Source organism: Aythya marila, assembly GCF_965140915.1.
Source record: "Aythya marila genome assembly, chromosome: 2".
NCBI lineage: Eukaryota > Metazoa > Chordata > Aves > Anseriformes > Anatidae > Aythya > Aythya marila.
In genome coordinates this window covers 31,207,157-31,225,645 of record NC_139043.1, presented here as the reverse complement: position 1 = coordinate 31,225,645, position 18,489 = coordinate 31,207,157, and the positions used below count along the sequence as shown (strand labels likewise).

Here is an 18,489-nt window from a genome sequence, read left to right as displayed (position 1 = left end):
CTTTTCCTCTCTTGAAATAACATCCTGTCACAAGCTGAAATATATATATATATATACACACACATATGTATATATATATATGGAAAGTACCCTCATAACGCTGTATCTCCTCTGTTTGTTGCTAAAGGTGCTTCTTGTGCAGAGGAGCCAGGTGGACAGACATGGAAATGCCAGGCAGTTGTCACACCTCTTGCACTCCAACAGCTTGCCAGATTTTGCTATGGAGAAAGGAGGGAGTCAGCATGGGATACACTACAACAGGTGGATGGAAATGAGCACCTGAGACACAAAACTGTGAAGAGAAGCTGGAAGGCAGGATTTTGTGATGCTACCCTCCCAGCCACCCCCAGCAGGTACCAAGTCAGGAGAAAAAGAAAGATTGTGCAGGTCAGAGGCAGATACCAAAGCACCATCTCTTCCTGGCTGTTCAATACAAAGCTGGCTTGCTATACCCAGCCTTCAGGAGGAAATGTGCATCTCCTGGACTTACAGGGGGCAAGGCTGGTACCCACCAAGCAAGAATCACACCAGGAATTTCCACCTGTAGGATTTTCCATCTACAGCAAAAACTGTTGTGTTGGCCTGATCAGGCAGGCATGAGTGTGTGAGATGAGAGCTACATTTTAGATGAAAACTACCAGGAGGGAGTAAGCTATTCTGTTTTTCCTCAGAGTGAAAATTTACTGGAAATATTCCTCCTGGAAAACAAATTCAGATGTTGACAGTTATGAAAGCTTTATTTGTACAATGTCTCCATGCGAGGATACATTTTAGAAAAGCAGCCCTGTGAAAAGCTTTGAAGAATTGCAGAAAGGCCAAGTGAACAAACAAACCGTTGTGACATTTCCCTGCTTGACTAATGGCAGCACATCGCTTACACCAGTTTCTAACTCCAAATGGATTTAAGACCAAAATCCCCAAACAAATCTCCCTCACAACAACCATGCTTTGCATTGGAAAATTAATGTTTTTGTTGCCTTAAGATTAAATATGTGAAGAGTGACGAGGTTTTGGGTAGGAGGTAAGAGGCCTAACACATGGTGAGGAGCCCACTGGGTTTCTTGCCACTGCTGGTATGGGTGCTTCGTCCTGCTGGTCAGTATGGACAAAGCTGAATCTCTGGAGAAGTAGTCGTTTTAAGTTCATCATTGCTGATCATCTCTGCTGACAGCAACCTCATTGTTAAGTTGTTTTGTAACCATATCGCTTTAACTACATTTTAATTCCAAATGCTAATCTGTTGTGATCATACAGATACACAGAGCATCAGCTGAAGACTGAACCTCCACTGCACTTCAGGCTAGAGGACGGTTTTGCTTAAAACTCTGTGATTAAGCAAGCACAGCTAATATCTGTTTATTACCATAAAGATACACCGAGAGACTTCTAGGCTCAGATAAGATAAGATAAATAATCCTTTAAAACCTGATGTCATGCTTAAGGCAGGGATTATCTTGCTGCTGTTAAACTGCCATTATGTTAAAATCAAAAAGTCAAGATTAATCAAAGGAAAAATCAAAACTGAGCAGTAACATCTGGTAAGATTTTATTTTTTGACTAAAATTTCTTCTGCAAGGAAGTTCAGAAAGATAAGATTATTTTTTTTCTGACTTGGATCAAAAAAAGTTTTTGAAATCTTGACACCTACTGCTGCAAAGAATTTCCATTCTTTGTTCTTCCCTGAAGTGTTTTGATACTAAATTTTATCTGCAACCTAGAGAATGGGTGGAATGTATTGAATATTCATTCCCATCTCTCAACTTCATGGCAATAGAACTCCTATCCAAACTGAGTGTGCATGTGTTTCTATATATTATATATGTGTACATGAGTCAACAGCAACAACAAAAAGTTCTTGCTGTAAAAAAGCCTAAAAACTGTTAAGGACTTAGCCCTAAGATTTTGGAAACTTGACTTTCAGTGAGCATTTTGCCAATTCCTTAGCTAGGGCTGTAGGGTGGTCATATTTCCATTTAATAGAAATGTAATTTTTTTGCTTTAAGACAGATCCTAGAGCATTTCAGTGACCAGGGCAGGGTTCCATTAGCTACTTCTGTTAGATTTTCTTTTACTTGTGAATTCAAGGCAAATAAAATTGCTGGAAAGTAAATCTGGAATGGGTTGTAGTGTCTATGTAGGCAGGTGGTACTCAGTTCTGTGTCTTATTTTCATTCAACCTGACTCACTCACTCATTGCATGAAACAGTTTGGGACTTAAAGAGGACAAGGTGGCTGAAACTAAATTCAGGTAGGAGGCAAGTATCAGTAATTGAGTCTGAAAACCTTTGTACTGATCTGATATTCCTAGGGATCCTTTGAGAGAGGCACATAGCTAAACCCTTAGTTCAGTCCACTTTAACCAAGGTTCCCAGTGTTTGAAACTGTTTGGGGTGATAACATGGAAATATTCTCTGGATTGTAGAAGATCCTATATGTGCAACTAATAGAGATTTTCTATACTGTACAAATGCATTGTAATATTTTATGGGTTCCTTTTAACAAAGTAAGCAGTATATGCTTTGTTCAATTATTTTCTGGTTTGTGCGTTATAAGTGAAACCCTGATACCAAATGCATGGTAAGTCTGTGAATTCGTTGTGCGGGATGGGCCATTTCTGTCTCTTGGCAGGGAAAGGATTACACAATATTACAATTATTAAAATTCTAATTTGGGGCCAGGTTTTACCCTCAGGTACTTCCTTAATTTCAGTAGGAGTTGTGCATATTTATCTGATTGAAGAATTTGGACATTAACATTCTTGGTGAAGGTAACTTTTTTCTTTAACAAGAACGTGCGCCAGCCAAATCTAGGATCTGAATATAGCAGGGATAGGTTTCTTACCAGGAGAAAAATGTCAGTAACTGTTCTGTTTTGATAAGGGAAAGTGATTTCCTTGTAAGGGAGTGGGAGATGGAGCAGAAGGAAGGAAAGAAGGATCTTCTTCCAGATACCTTGTAGGCTTGTTTTTAAATTATGACTTCGGATCTAACAACAGGTTTGGCAAGTGTTTGCTTAGCAAACCCTGAACCTATGCCAGACTTTCTTAGCTGGTTTGTTGTAGAGTGTGCATTTTTTAAATACACTGTAATCATTTCAGACCACATAATTAGAAACACAAAGCAGTTTACTGAAACATAGTGATATATTAAGAGTTCAGTTAATTACATGTAAAGAAACAGGACAGACTTCAAAACCCTTACTCAGTTGCTATTTTATTTGCAACTGGGGCATGTTGATGGGACTTCGCCTGCTTAACATTGAGTAGGAGTTTCAGAATTTTAACCTGAGGGTAAAATTTTCAAAAGCATTTAAGTGACTGGTTCACCGAAAATCAATAGGACTTTTACTCCTTAGGGCAACATTTTAGAAAGTATGTAGATAGCAAAGTCCAGTTGACTTCTATGTCTATGCATATTAAAAAATCCTGCTTTATTGCCTCAGATCTCTTAAAAAAAATAACCAAAAAAAAAAAAAAATGCTATATTTCACTGCCACCTAAGAGTTTCCCAAAAATGTTATCCCAAATAGACAAGCCATTGTCCCTATAGTTTTATGCTTGTAAAACCCTGTTTTGTTTTTATTTCTTCTGTATTCAGAAAATGATAATACATACTTTGTGTGATAGTAAGCCACAATGTCTTCAGTCAGGTCTTCAAATCTTACTCCAAATATTCAAGAAGAGGTGGCAATTATAATTAGTGCAGGCAGTTCTTCACTCTGCTGTAAATTTGTATAGAATTTTAAAATAAACTTAAATATTTTCCTTTTTTCCGTCTATATTTAAAGTCTTTTTTTTTTTTTCCTGATAGAAATGATGAATTGCTTCCTTTGAAGGCAAAGCCTGACCTAAATTATTCTGTCTACATTATGTATAAGAGAAAGTAGAAAAAAAAAATAAAACTGCAGTACAAAATCTTAGGGAGAGGAAGAAGACGTAAATCAGACCTAATTAACCATTCCCATTAATGAGAATATATGTTGTGCCTTCTGTCGGATCACTCAAGTGTAATTTAATGAGAAAATTTTAAATGGACACTTAATTTTTTAAAAACTCAGTATTCAAAAAATCTTTGGTTTGGGAATTTGCGAGTGGGGGTATCTCGCTAACATGTTTTCTGTGTGAGTTTTAGAAGTATGCTAACTTGTTGCACAACAGCTTACAAGTTCTCAACAGTTACATTTATTACAATTTTACCTCACTTTCAGACAAGTTCTCTTATCATGCTCCAAATCACATTTTATGCTGCTTTGAAGTACATTACTAATATGCTTATTGCTTAACAGAAAATAGCCTGACAGTCGTTTCAGTTTTAAGGTGCAAAGTAATAAACGTCAGTCTCTTTTTTTTTGCAGTCATTTATCTGAGCCTGTACTTTGGAAACAAGTCAGAAGTGTAGTGCTCTAATGGTCTTCTCTTTGGGATGAACAATAAAAATACAAAAATGAATTTTATTCCTATCTTTCCATGCAGCCTTCATTCTAATCCAGGCCCTCTCCTGTCATTATTTAAAATGGGCAGGTCCAAAATTAGGAAAAATTGGAAAATCCTTCTTATTTTGTGTGTGTTCAGCAATCACATGGATTGCAAGGATGAGGTTCCCTGGAAGTCATTTGTACTTGTCCATGCATACCCTTCTGCTCCCTGTGGCTGTTCTGTGCTGCTCGACAGGTGTGTGCACTCTGCACAAAACTTTGCCCTTCGGACATCATTATAATGCCTCAGAAACACGAAGGATGGGATCCTGACAGGCATACGAATGACCATGGAGTCATCTATGAAGAAGGGAATTCTCTTTTGGGACCCTTACATAGCATACGTATTGCACGCAATGTATTCTGCATACAGGGAGACAAGTGTGTGTTTCTGCATCACAGAAAATGACAAAAGCACGACTGAAGGTGCAGATACCTCTGGATACCATTCTCTGTGAAGAGTGATGGATGGCTTTACTACTATATTTAGGTCCATTAGAAGCAAGGCTGTTAAGATACAAGAAGCAGTTAAGCAGGAAAACAAAAACAAACAAATAAACAAACAAACACAAAAAAAACCACTACCCACCCCACATAGTTAAATTGTACCACCTCATCCCTGGGTACATGTACAAACATTTAAATTAATCTGCTTAACAGATTTCTTCCCTGAGCTTTCCCAACAGCCACCTTATGAGGATCTGAATAAACAGGTGGCTGTGGGCAGCCACGCCAAGCAGCAGAATGGGCTCAGGGATCTCTGAGGGATCTCTCAGAGATCCTTGAGAGCAGTGAAATCCAGCCCCTGTGCCCTCCACTCTGAGTACTCAACCCTTGAGACACAGATACAGTCAGTGTGCCCTGGCTGATCTTAAGTGTCATAATGGCAGATAAAGGAAAGAGAATTTATTGCTTACGACTCAAAGCATATAGGGTTTTATAGATCAATAAGAACATCCTGAGTTATGCCCAGAGGCAAAAAGGAAGCCAGTGCAGACTTCAAAGACCTTGTGTAATATATTCCTTATGGCCAATATTACAGATTAAGCACAGAGCAATGTTCCACACAATCCACTGAATCTGACTAGAATAAGGACAGACTATGCACTGTATTTGTCTGTTTTTGAGGCCATGAAGGCATAGGCAACTTACAGCCCTCACCCCTGAGAACTCATCACAACCTTCTGAGTAAAGGTAGCAGAAACTTTATGTCTAGGAACCCATTCTGAGCTGAGCTTTAGGGAACACCTTTTGATTGTGAGGTTTGCTCAGGAAGAATAACAAAATCTGACTGACCAGCATCCCTTTCCCTCATGTGACTCCTAATCTCTTTCAGGAAAACTTAGCCAAAGCGAAAGACTGCAAACTCCAGGTTTGACAACAGAAAGGATAAAGTCAATTGACTGAGAAACTCCTCGGAAGCATGCTTACCTCTCAAAGCAGGGAGGCTGACAGCACTGCCAGAGGTACCAAAATCATGAGATTTTCATACAATATTTGTAATAAGTGGAAAATGCAAATGAAATCAAAATGTCTACAAACTACTAGCTCACAGAAAAACAAGGTAGCAAGGTAATCTGTGCTATCTTTTTTATGACAAATTCAGGACCAATTTTTTCTTTTACGAAGGCTGTAAGAGGCTTGTCCTGAGGTCTTCCTTCTCTGAGTGATGAGGCCAAGAGAAGCATGTGACAAACTTAATGGTTTCCTATAGTCCAAATTTGAAAGGACGAATTGTAGCTTTCACTGAAAGATGGAACGGTTAAGGCTTAGCAAGGTCCTTGCAGGCTCAGTCCTACAGGCAATCCAAGCTCCCATACATTTTTCTCGTGAGAAGATTGCGTGCCTTATTTCAAAGGAAGCATCTCCCAAGGAAACCTCTGACTTTCCCAAGTCTTGTGTAATGTGGCAAAATCTGTCTAACTAGGAAGAGGTCCCCTGACTATTATTGACAGGAACTGTGGAGAACTGGAAAATGGGTTCCAGGTTTTTAATTGTATTCGGCCACTTCAGCTCAGAGACTATCCTACAGGGAAGGTGAGATGCGTGAAGCTCTGAATATGAGAAAAAATTAGGTAGGACTTGAACAGAGGCAAAGTAGACCTTTGGTTAGCTGCTGCTGAAGGAGAATAATGGTCAAATATTAATGGTTCTGTAACGTACTTATCTTCTTTGACAATTTGCTTAGAAGCTTTCGTTTTCTACTTTATTTTACAGGAAAGGTAAAATGTACACCTTCACTTCTGTGGTTAAATAAGACATTCCACGAGAGTGGAACTTGGAGCTTTGTCAGGGGTTAGTACTGATCCCACTCCTCCGTGCACTGCCCCGCTGAAAGATCTCACTCTGCCTTGCAACATTCTTGTTATTCCAGAACTGGGTTGGGCTACTCATAATAGATGCAGGCAATCAACTCACTTCCCCACACACAGCTCCACCAGAAAAACTCACTTCACCTTGCACCACTCCTGTTTTTCCTGTGTCTTTTAAGCAGAGGCTATCAATTGGGTCCTGGCTGACGATCCGTCCTTCCTCCAGCTGAAGCCCACGGTAACTTTCTCAGCACAAGAGGGAAATGGTGCTGATACAGACGAATGTCTGCTTGTGACTAGGATGAAACAAACCTGTCTTCTCTCAATTTCTGGGGTTTTGACCTTGTCAGCAGAGGTAACTGATCTGTATTCCAGCTCTGCTTTCAAATAAAATCCAGCATGACTCTACAGATATCAACTCAGTTACAAAGGCTTTGAGACTGGAGGCTAATCTTTACATGATGTCACCTCCCGCATGGCTGTGCTTTCTCCCAAGGAAAACGTTTCCTTTTAATCGGAACACTATAGCTTTCAGTGTTGATCGCAGTTGTTTTATTTATAATGAAAATCTACAGAGCGTTCACCGCCGATGCAAACAAGCATTGGCCTACTGACAGCATCTCAATTTACACTAGCGTTTGGATTTGGGCCATGTAATTTTATGGAAAATCAAGTAAGTGTGTGACACAATAAAAGCACATGCCAAAATAAGGACTATTCTTCCCTCTTTGTTTTCTTTATTACATGAAATAATACGTTTAAAATACAAAAATGCTCTAGGCAATGTGGAAAACTAAAAAAGACGAGTTTGGTGAATGAGCATAGTGAGAGGCTATGAATATGGACATTTTGTGCTAAGGAGCCTACAGGAGATGCTTTTATGCATGGTGATCCAGAAATACATACTTGTAGCAGTGCACACCAGGGAGAGAATATTCCCCTAAAACAAGTAGTTTCTCCAGCAGTGCTCCACTCAGTTGATCAAAGCTGCATAATTTAAAACATCTAGAGGCAACTTTAAATTATTCACTATAATTTTTTTAAAGCCATCTTGGCATATAGCAGACAGCCTTTGTGTTACTAGGGCTTTCCTGCAAGATCTGCAAACTTCTGCATCCTCACGGCACGGGCAAGTTTTTCTGAGGGGCGCCCTGGCAAGGAGGGGAAGGGACTTGGCATGGCAGGAGCCACAGAGGCTCCTTGTGCCCCTTAGTGCCAGGAACATGAAGCCGAAGTGCCCGGCGTGGTTCCCGGGTTTTGGGATGCCCTCAGAGCCCAAGGAGGGCTCCCAGCACCCAGGACCCAGCACCCAGGACCCAGCACCCAGCATCCAGCCCCTCCTCTGCTCGCTGCCCGCTCCCATTGGGAAGAGGTCTTCGCAGGCTGCTGTAGGGATCCCGCCCCTTTTGTGGCTTTTCATTCTGAAGCTCTCCACAACTTTACACCTGAACGGATGCCAAGCCTCTCTGAATATATAAGGGAAACGTCCAAGAGCGACTGCAGAGTTCCCGGGAAGCAGCAGCGGAGAAACCTTTCACCGGGCTCCCTCGGAGACCGCCCCAGCCATGCTGCTCCCTGCCGTGCACTTCTCCGCCTTGCTGCTCGCTTGCATCTTCGCCAAAAGCTTCTCGGCTTTCAAGAACGATGCCACCGAGATCCTTTACTCGCACGTCGTCAAACCCGCTCCGGCGAGCCCCGGCAGCAACAGCACGCTGAACCAGGCCCGCAACGGCGGCCGGCACTACGCGGGCACGGCGCCCGAGCGCGGCAGTGAGTATCCGTCCGTCCGTCCGTCCGTCCACCCGCCGACCCCTCTCTTGCGGGGTGCTGCCGGGGGGAGAGCTGCCGGGGGTGAAGGAAGGTGCCGGGGGGACGCTGCCGGCTGTGCCCCGGGGGTTGCTGCCGGCTCTCCTCCTGCCCCCGGCTGTCCCCGGGGAGGGGATGGGAAGCGCCCCCCGGCCCGGCTCGCCTCCCTCAGCGGGCTGTGGGGGCTGCTCTCAGAGGCAGGACGGCCAAACCTCCCATTTCTCTTCCCGCTCTTTGGTTTTGCTTCCTGCTGGAGCGCCTACCTGCTTTACACCTCCAGCGGGGGTAAACAAATGAGCTCGGCATTTACCTGGGAGCCCTGCTCCGACTTGCCTCCCGTAGCTTCCTCCCGGGTTTTATGTACGTGTGTCAGATGCGCGGGGAGCTGGGAACCTCCCGCTGACTTTATCTGCTCCTTCCCTGACCGCCTCCCTAAAATGAAAGAAAATCCAAACAAGCACCCGACCCACCCACAGCGAGGCGATAAAAATAGAGGCAGCCCTGGAAAGGGAGGGCACGAAGCGGCCCCCACAGCGCGGAGCCACGCCAGGTGCCGAGGGAAGGGCCCCTCACGGCCAGGTGGCCGGGGCAGCCAGCAGCTAATTCCCTGTCACCGAGCTGTCACTGGGGAAAAGCTGAGCCAGGAGAGACGTAAAAACAGGGGAGACAAACTCGGATCCGCCACCGGCTGCTCCCAGGTACATTCCTGAGTGCAGCTGCGGGAAGGGAAACTTGAATTTCATCCGCAAGTCAGGCGGGACCAGCCCCTCAGGTCGCCCCGCAGAGCTGCCCACCCTGAGGCGCAGGGGACGGGTGCCCTTAACTCCATGTCCCCGTTCCCACCTGGCTTCCCCAAAAGCCAACAGAAGCAGCCCGTAGCTGTGATATGTAGATGGACCTTCAAAGCCTCTCATGATTCACTCTGAAATGTTTCTGGTAATTACTTGTATTTTAAAGGCGTTAGTTAATTGCATTGTGTGTAGAATCTGCGTCGTAATTGTCCTGCAGAAAGAGGGAGAGCGTAGCCAGTAAAGATTGCTTATTAAAATTAAGCGCACTGTGGGCGTTTATTTCAAAGTGTAATTGCTGAAATAAACAGTTGTGTTTATTGCAGGGTGCAGAGCTGCACACAGACGGGTACAAACACGCCTGTGTTAGAAGCTCTGCATTTTCCTTCTATGTCAGTTGCCCGAGAGAATTTGCAGGATCCTCTATGTTACACATAGCGTAGAGATTACTACGACCAGGCAGATGCCTTCTGCTCTGAAGGCAGAACAGCCACTCAGAAATTGCTCCTGCCAGTCATTCAAACTGTACGCAGAACACCATTCCCTGGAAACTTGAGCTGTTATCACTCTCACAACCTCTGTGTTAAGAGCATCAGTGCTCATGGGACACTCAGTCCGCTGTAACCGTGGAAGGACAAGAAACATACTATTTTAAATTGATTTAAACACATATAAACAGTTTCCAATGCACTGTTTTCCCCCTTGCTAATGATCCAACATAATTGTTGTAAACATCACAGAGCAAGTTCCCTAGACTTAGAACAAGCAGGAAACATTTCTTCCCTTGGGGCATTTTTTCTCTTCTGAAAGGTATGTCCCTGTGAAGAAGGATAGAGAATGAAAGTGCCTCTTCTCCCACAACTGCTGAAGTGCGTATCCTTACCATTCCTTTAAGCTGTACCCAGATAGATCATCACTGCTTGAGGCCCTTGTGTTGGGGGACACAACAGTAAAAAGATGTCCTGTACAGATTAAAGCCTCCTTTAACTTCTGCAAAATGCCTCTTGTTAATGTGAAAATGTCTGGTTAAGGAGATGGTTGCATTCCGAATCTCAGTGTCTGTCCTTCTGTGCACTCTGCAGATCGGGTTCAAGTCGGTTGCCGGGAGCTGAGATCCACCAAGTACATTTCAGATGGCCAGTGCACCAGCATCAACCCCCTGAAGGAGCTGGTGTGTGCTGGTGAATGCCTCCCTTTGCCACTGCTCCCCAACTGGATTGGAGGAGGCTACGGAACCAAGTACTGGAGCAGGCGGAGCTCGCAGGAGTGGAGATGCGTCAACGACAAAACTCGCACCCAGAGGATCCAGCTGCAGTGCCAGGATGGAAGTATAAGAACCTACAAAATAACTGTGGTCACGGCCTGCAAGTGTAAACGCTACACCAGGCAGCACAATGAGTCCAGCCACAACTTTGAGGGAACCTCTCAAGCAAAGCCCATCCAGCATCACAAAGAGAGAAAAAGAGCCAGTAAATCAAGCAAACACAGTACAAGTTAGAAGTCAGACATTCTCTCCTCTCTCATCTCCTGCTCCTCCTGCCAAAACTGAACTCACCTGTAACCGTTTGCTTTACAGTTCTGACTGCTTAAAGACAAGTCTGCCATTGCTGTGCTCTCAGCTGACGCTGCACGCTTATTGCTTTGACCAAAACCAAAAGGGGCATTCTCAGCATATGGACGATTTGGGTGATTTTCCAAGTGCTCAAGATGGAGAATAATACACGCCTTCCAAACCCACACTTTAAACTTTGACATTTTCTCCTGCCATGGAGGCAAAGAAAAGTTGCCACGAATATTCACTGAAGTCTATTTTGTAAAAAGATGCTCTGTTGTGTGTTTTCATGAGAACAGTTAATTATCACGTCTGTTGCCTTCTCTATCATGTTTTATGAACTTCTGACAACAGCTTAAAATACAACACCTAGTATCTGCTTTCAGATTCATTCTTAAAAAAATGCCTTGCATGCTCACCTTTCTTTTATCTCAGTATACCAAAAATTAAAATATGCATGGCAGCAATCAAAAAGTAAAGCTGAACAAACTATTTATTTGTTGTTGTAATTATTTAATGAGCTTTTATGTGTATTATTTCCTTTCAAAATGTTCCTATGTTTATAGCTTTTCTCATGTATCAAAGTATTTTCCTATGATTTGTGGCTGGATTAGAACATACATTTTGTAGATAATGTAAAATAGATGTTTTAGCATTCTTGGTTTATATATTTTCATTTTGAACATTCATAGACGTAGATGTTATTTTGAAGTAGCAAATTAAAAAATGTTTTGTTTTGTTTTGTTTTATCCTCCATTCTGTATTATTTTTGTTTAAAAGTGTGCAATCAAAAGACAGATATGACTTCCTTTCAAATTAATTTGTTTCTCTTTTTTTTTTTTTTGTACAAAAATAAATACTGCTAAGAAACTGTATCGTCTGGCTGTATGTATGAAAATATACACATTTTAATCAGTTAATCTTAAAAAGTGGGAGAACATCTGCTCAAAGAAAATCTATTCATGACATTTAATATAAAAATAATATTTCTGTAGATTCTTTTTGGATGTAAAAATCGTTTGTGACTGAACAGATGGTGCTTATTAACAGTCCAAACTAGGTTCATATTTAACAATTCTCAAGTTGTACATTGCAGAAGAAATGTGTATTTGGGAAGTTTTACAAGCTAGTAAAACACCACATTTTTTTACACTAAAGATGATGATCAAGTCAAAGACAAATGGTAAAAATAACAGTCAGCTTAATCTTTCCCATGCAGCCAATACAGTCCTGCACATTACCCACAGATCATTACAGGACATGTCAGGAAATACATAGAAAACAACGTACTTTTCAACACATAGTCCGTGAATCATCTGGTCTTAATCTTTCAAACTATATTGAGGTAATATGGGCACGATTTCATCACAGGACACTGCTGTTCATAAATGATTAACTTTTACACCCTGTTTGCACCCAAAGATAAGACAACAACAGAGGATAATGAAAAGTCTTGCCTAATAATAAGGTGTCACATGAGCTCCCTTTAACCTTCTTGTTGTTTTCTCATTCAATCTTGCATTTTAATTTCAAAGGATTCATCATGAAGTTCTTAGCTCAGATCTTCCTCGGTTGTAAATAGAAACTGTTTGAAACTCATTGCTGCTGCTTGACTTATTGGATCCTAACTTTTAATGACAAAATTTAATGATTTTTCCTCAAAGCTACTTTAAAGAATTCTCTTAAAAATCTGCTACATGTGCAAAGATAGATACTTTCTTCATTTAAAGGTATATACAGGGTGGTACAGTTAAAAAAAATACATCAATGACCTAGTTGCTTCAAGTTTTGTTCTATGACCATGAAACTGTAAGAATGATGAGATCAGAGACCATTTATAAATAAAATCTCTGATCTTAAAGGGTTCTTCTTTTAAGCCTAAGATGATAGGAGATGAATAAAAGAATTAGCAGGGAGAGAGGTGATGTGACATTGCAAATCAAGCCAGCAGATCTACAGAGTTCAAAGTTTTTGATTTTAACAGACATTATAGTCTCATTCAATCTCTTTTATAAGGGAAGGACTATTGCCAAATACCAGTAATTATATATATTTTTTAATTCTCTGGCTAATTCTTCAAGATGATAAAGCAAAAAAGACAGATAATAGACCAAAAAGTTACCATAATTCTTTTAAAAGACAATGGTCATCAGTAAGGTTGCCCTGCCTGTTTTGTGCTTGGCTGCTAGAAGAGTAGTGAAAACAGGCACAGATCTTGCTCATGACCCTCCTATAGTCAATGAAGTTTGACCGTAGGAACAACGTGCGTATTTAATAAGACGTTGCACTTAGCAACAGAGATAGTAACTCTTTCCTAGTTTGTCTCTGCACACAGAAACACCTGAAGGGGAATAAACTGACACACTTTCATTAAGATGACTTCATGGAAATTTGCTGAAGATGCAACAGAAAGACCAGTGTTGGGTCTCAAGACTGGTATAGTTGAATAAACAAGAGAAGCCAGTAGAAGCTTTATCCATCAGCAGTGACGCAACTTTGAAGTGCCAGCTGAGGTAGCTAGGGTCTCGTCTTTGGGCAGGACTTCAGCTTTTTGCGAAGGAAAGCAATGTTAGAAAGAGGCTCATCCTGATGAATTTTCTTAAGGTATCTTGTCATTCATCTCCTGGCTCTGAATGCTTCCATCTGGACTATAAAACCTGCTTTCTATTTCACCCTGTTACTTGCAAGACTCACAGGTGTCTATCCAAGGATCCAGACTAAAGGCATTTTAGAAGTATATCCAGCTAGCTTTTCGTATATGGAGAGTCTCTGAATGTAAAGTTGTTGTGGGTAGGATATGGGCCATCGTTCTTGTATCAAAGAATCCTGCCAAAGCTTCAATGAAGAAAACAGTACTGTTTAAACTTAAATAATTTAACATATGATACATCTTCTAATGCTTGCTTCAGTGTTAACAAGGAAAGACATATATGCTAGAATTTTCTTAGTTTTCACCTGAAATATTAAGCCAAATAGCCAGATAGTATAGAGACTTTCTCAGTAATATCCTGTCTTATAAATAGAGCACTAAGTCCAGGGGATTCTTAAAAAGCATTTCCTTATAGTCATAGATTGCGCTTGATTTCATTGCTTCATTTTCAACAAGGAAATAAATACTTGTGTCACCCTTCTTGGTAGCTGGACAATCAGTCAGAACAAAGGAAGATAATCTCCACTTGCACAAAATGTCACTTTTCTGCAATTCAAGATTTGAGAAAAGAAGCAGATTTTTTATATACTTAAAGTCAAACCTAGAAGGAACCTAATAATTGTTGTCACACTTGCTTCAGAAAACTACAAGTGAATAAATTAGAAATAATTTGTTAATCTGCCATCATTATTTCATTACTTTCCTGTTGATGAAAACTGCCCCCAGCTAAAGGGTAAATTGTTTCATAATGAGTGGAAGTCAATTTTCCTTAGACACCACTAGATAGAAACTTGGCCAGATGTTGAGTGTTTTGATAGCATGTTAGCATTCAGAGGCACACTGCATGGAGGCCGTCAGTAGTAGATAGCACGAGTCATTAAGGCGTTATCGTTATCAATTGCGGAAGTCAGAAGGGCCTGACACTTGTCTAGCTTGTCTAGACAAGAAAGGCCCTTTGAGAAGGTGTTTGTTTTATTTTTTTATTTTTTATTTTTTAGCAACAGTAACAAATCTGTTGCTCTCTCCTTTCTAGCAACCTTGGAATTGAAAATGCCCAGTCCATGTCCAGTCGTCCAAGTCCAGTCATTTGGACACAAAGCAGACATTTGAATAATATCCTTCAAAACACCCAACAGATTTCTGCTAGTAAATCACTGCAGTCCTCCCAACCTTGACCTTTATATACTTCCTGGAGAAGTGTAGCATTAATCAAGAAAAGGCTGTTCAACACATTCCACTGTGGGAGTCTTGTTGCTACAGTATTAACCTGGAGGTGTTCAGTGGAAAATTATAAGGAATCCTTAGTGTTGGAAGGTATCCTATTCTCATGATGCGTTTCCTTTCCCTTAGGCCAGGCAAGGGGCTTTGATTTTAACTTCATTGACATACATATAAAAATAGCTCCAGGCTAAAACTGAAATTTCTCTAGAGATTTATGAGTTAAGCAGACATTCTGTCACTGGATTTGTTAATTTTGCCTGAATGTTTCCCCCACCCCAACAGAAAGCCTGTCCATGCATCTTTCTGAAAGGCACCCAGACTTTCAGCTCACTTGTCAAATGAGTTATGTGGACTGAAACACCAGAAAAATGTGATTTACGAGTAACTTGCCTACCACCCAGTTAATATTTAAACACCCACCTTCCTCAGTACTTCAGTGTCACGTAAATACTCTTCATTGTTAATGCTACTCAAACTAGATGCCATAACAGCAACTAGTCTCTACTCATTGGTGAAAAAATATTTACAAACATTGGATTTTAACTCCATTTTGGGGTTTGCTTTTTCCTAACTCACTTAGGTGACTGACAACATATTACAGTGAACAAGGTCATGTTACGTAGCTGGGATTCAGGCTGTCTTAATGCCTCTACACAACAACAAAGAAATACAGAGGACCTCTTAATATAAATGGAAACCAGGGCTTTGCTATGGCTGTTTGTGGAATAGGGTACTTAGTGAACGTAAAGGAAAACAAACAAAAATATCAGATCTCTGGAAAAGAGGCCTAAATCAGAATATACTGTAAAAATAATATGGTTCTGTTTACAAAACCTCAAACATGACACTTGTTGACAAGTGATATTTGTTACCATCTACTTAATATTAGGTAAAAAATAATAAATCACCTAAAAATTTTTTGTTGAATATTTTATTTCTCATCCCCTGCTCTGTTTTAGGAGTCATATACTAATTTATTAATGTCTCATTGTTTAAATCCTTAGCTGTTTTGTCACAACACACTTGCTTTTTGATATAGAAATATTTTAAATCTCTTTTTGGAATGACTGGATGCATTATTTTTTAATTTTGACTACTCAGAGGAAAAGTCATGCTACGACTTGACCTAGGAGTTCTGCATTTGATTTGTTTTGTTAGCCTTGGTGAGAAGTTACTTAGTAAGGAAATTGCAAAGAAACATAGTAAAAGCATAATCCAGCCTGTGAAATGTGATGCTTTGGTGGGCTAAGGAAGAGCCAACCAGGCACATATTACAGTTCTTTTACATAAAACAGTGTAGAGTTGAGGGAGGGCCTAAGGAAAAATGGAAGTACAACTCTAGCCCTACCACATGAACGGGCACTGAGAAATGGTGGGGCTATGTAGAGCTTTAACACAGACTTCTGTAGCACAAAGACTGTTTTAATTGCAGCTGAAGCAAGTTTAAACATCTGTTGCTTGTTAGATTATTACTTTATTTATTTACTTATTTATTTATTCATTTATTTTTGGGATGGGTTGAAGAAAGCTCTTTTAGACTCCCTATGGCCATTAAGCTGGGATGAAGAACAGAGGTCTGACTGTTTCTAAAATGTAAAGCTGCAAAAAAAAAAATAAAATAAATTGGCCTGCTGAAACCTTTGCTTTTGTACTTCTTTATTGCAGTTTTTAGGACGGTAGCCAGGGCAGATTGTATGGAACAGGTTGTGTCACTGGACTGCATCTTTTGTTTTCTGGTATTGAAATGTCTGAAATGTCTGAATCTGGGTATGTTTAGAAGAGGTGAAAGGCGAGAAAACAGTTCAAAAATGGAACAAAATAATGTGGAGGACAACATGTGCTGCATGTCCTTCGTTTTCTTCTGCTCATGGCAACTTTTCAGAAGACTACAAAAGTAGTTTCAACAAACTACAGGCTTTTTTGTCTGCAGATTGCCAAGCTCAACATTAGCCAATGCACAAGCTACCCTTAGGTTTTAATAGACTGCCAAGTCTAAATTCACATGACTGTCCCTGTGTCTTCTCCTACCATGCAAAGAAAATAATGCACAGCAGTGTGATCTGTATCTGTATCACCCACAGATTCCATACAGGGCCACAGAAAATCAGGGAGATTCCAGAACTTGATATCTACACAGAAACTGACATCTCACTGCACTGGTAGTACCTTCTGGAGTGTGGGTACAGCCCCCTCTTTCTGAAAGAACAATACTGCCTAAGCTTACAAGGTTGGCGTAATTACCTACTTTATACTTCTTAGAAAGTTATCAGTCTGCCACACAGCTGAACTCCTTGCTGAGGAATTTTGCTCAAAAATCCTGTTCACAACACAGATAAAGTCGATCAGTAAAAGCATTCCCTCTCAGTGTTACCCTGATACTATTACAGGAATCTGATTTTATGAATAAAACTGTCCCTGCCCATGGCAGTAGGGGGGTGGAATTAGATGATCTTTAAGGTCCCTTCCATCCCAAAACATTCCATGATTCTAAGATTACAGGTTGTGAGTTACCCCTTAAACCTCTTTTAGGTGTTCTAAAACTTACTTTCTCTTGCGCTCTTTGTAATCAGTTATGAATCTGGAAACTTCTGCAAGAGGAAAATGTTTGCAACATCCTTTAACAAGAGTAAAGTAAATATTAATAGAGGTTTTCATTTTTTTATTTCCTTAATTAAATACTTTTCTGTATACTTTTATATAGAAGTCTTCATCAGACAGACCACTCAAGGTGCTGTCTGAATCTTAACTTAAGAATGTAGTACATTGTGGTATTCTTTATTCAAATACTGCAGCCCCTTACAAATCTTACTGCTTCTGCCCTCTACTTTGAAATTTCTAGCTATAGTAAAAATCTCATTTCTCTTTCTCATGTAGTCTCAATGACCAAACTATTCTTCCCAGTAGTTAGGTTACCTATTCCACAATTCCATTCTGATAAAGGAAAAAAAAATAAATAAAAAAATAAAGGATGCATTAGGACCACCTTTTCTATCTTTTTGGCTCGGTGGCCATCCTATTGACGTGTAGATATACCTGAAGGAAGGGTGCAAAGAGCCAGGCTCATTTCAGTGGTGCCCAGTGCCAGGACAAGAGGCAATGGGCACAAACTGAAACACAGGAGGTTCCCTCTGAGTATCAGGGAAGCACTTTATTGTGAGATTGACTGAGTGTCCTGGTTTTGGCTCGAATAATTTTCTTCATAGTATGGTATGGTACTGTGTTTTGGATTTTTGGAGTTTTCATTTTTTTCCCCTTTCTTATAAAACTGTCTTTACCTTGTTCTTGCACTTTCATCATTTTCAATCCACTTCCCCCTCTCACTGGGGAGGAGTGAGTGGCTGTGTGGTACGTAGCTGCCTTCCAGGTTAAACCACAACACCGAGCTCTGGCACAAGTTGCACAGAGAGGTTGTGGAGCTTCCCTCTTTGAGAAATTCAAATGCCACCTGGACATGGTCCTGGGCAGCCTGCTCTGGGTGCCCCTGCTTGAGCAGAGGGTTGGACAAGGTGACCTTAGGAGGCCTCTTCCAACCTCAACCATTCTGTGATTCTGTGATCTAAGCAATCATTCTGTGATTATTTAGTCCATTTCCTTAAGTTTTCAGTGTTGAAGAGAACTGAATGCATGTGGAAACAACTGTACAGGTACAGGTAACTGTCAGGAAAGTAAAATGAGTAGACTGGATTA

The 18,489-nt window shown here is 40.8% G+C and overlaps 1 protein-coding gene across 2 annotated transcripts; it reads left to right on the top strand.

Annotated features, from left to right (window-relative positions):
• The first annotated feature begins 8,322 nt into the window (after positions 1-8,322).
• On the top strand, positions 8,323-11,495 carry SOSTDC1 (sclerostin domain containing 1). 2 transcript variants are annotated; one of them, XM_082755098.1, is made up of 3 exons: positions 8,323-8,555; positions 10,462-10,872; positions 10,956-11,495. In XM_082755098.1, exons 1-3 carry the CDS (start codon positions 8,351-8,353, stop codon positions 10,967-10,969), a joined length of 630 nt encoding a protein of 209 aa, XP_082611224.1. In that variant the 5' UTR covers positions 8,323-8,350; the 3' UTR covers positions 10,970-11,495. The 2 variants fall into 2 exon arrangements, with proteins under 2 accessions (XP_082611224.1, XP_082611225.1); XM_082755099.1 differs by having other exon boundaries at positions 10,462-11,495.
• Positions 11,496-18,489: the final 6,994 nt, after the last annotated feature.

Coding starts and splice junctions, on each gene's coding strand:
- SOSTDC1 (XM_082755098.1), top strand. CDS start 8,351: ATGCTGCTCCCTGCCGTGCACTTCTCCGCCTTGCTGCTCGCTTGCATC. Junction 8,556..10,461: donor CACGGCGCCCGAGCGCGGCA/GTGAGTATCCGT, acceptor TGCACTCTGCAG/ATCGGGTTCAAGTCGGTTGC.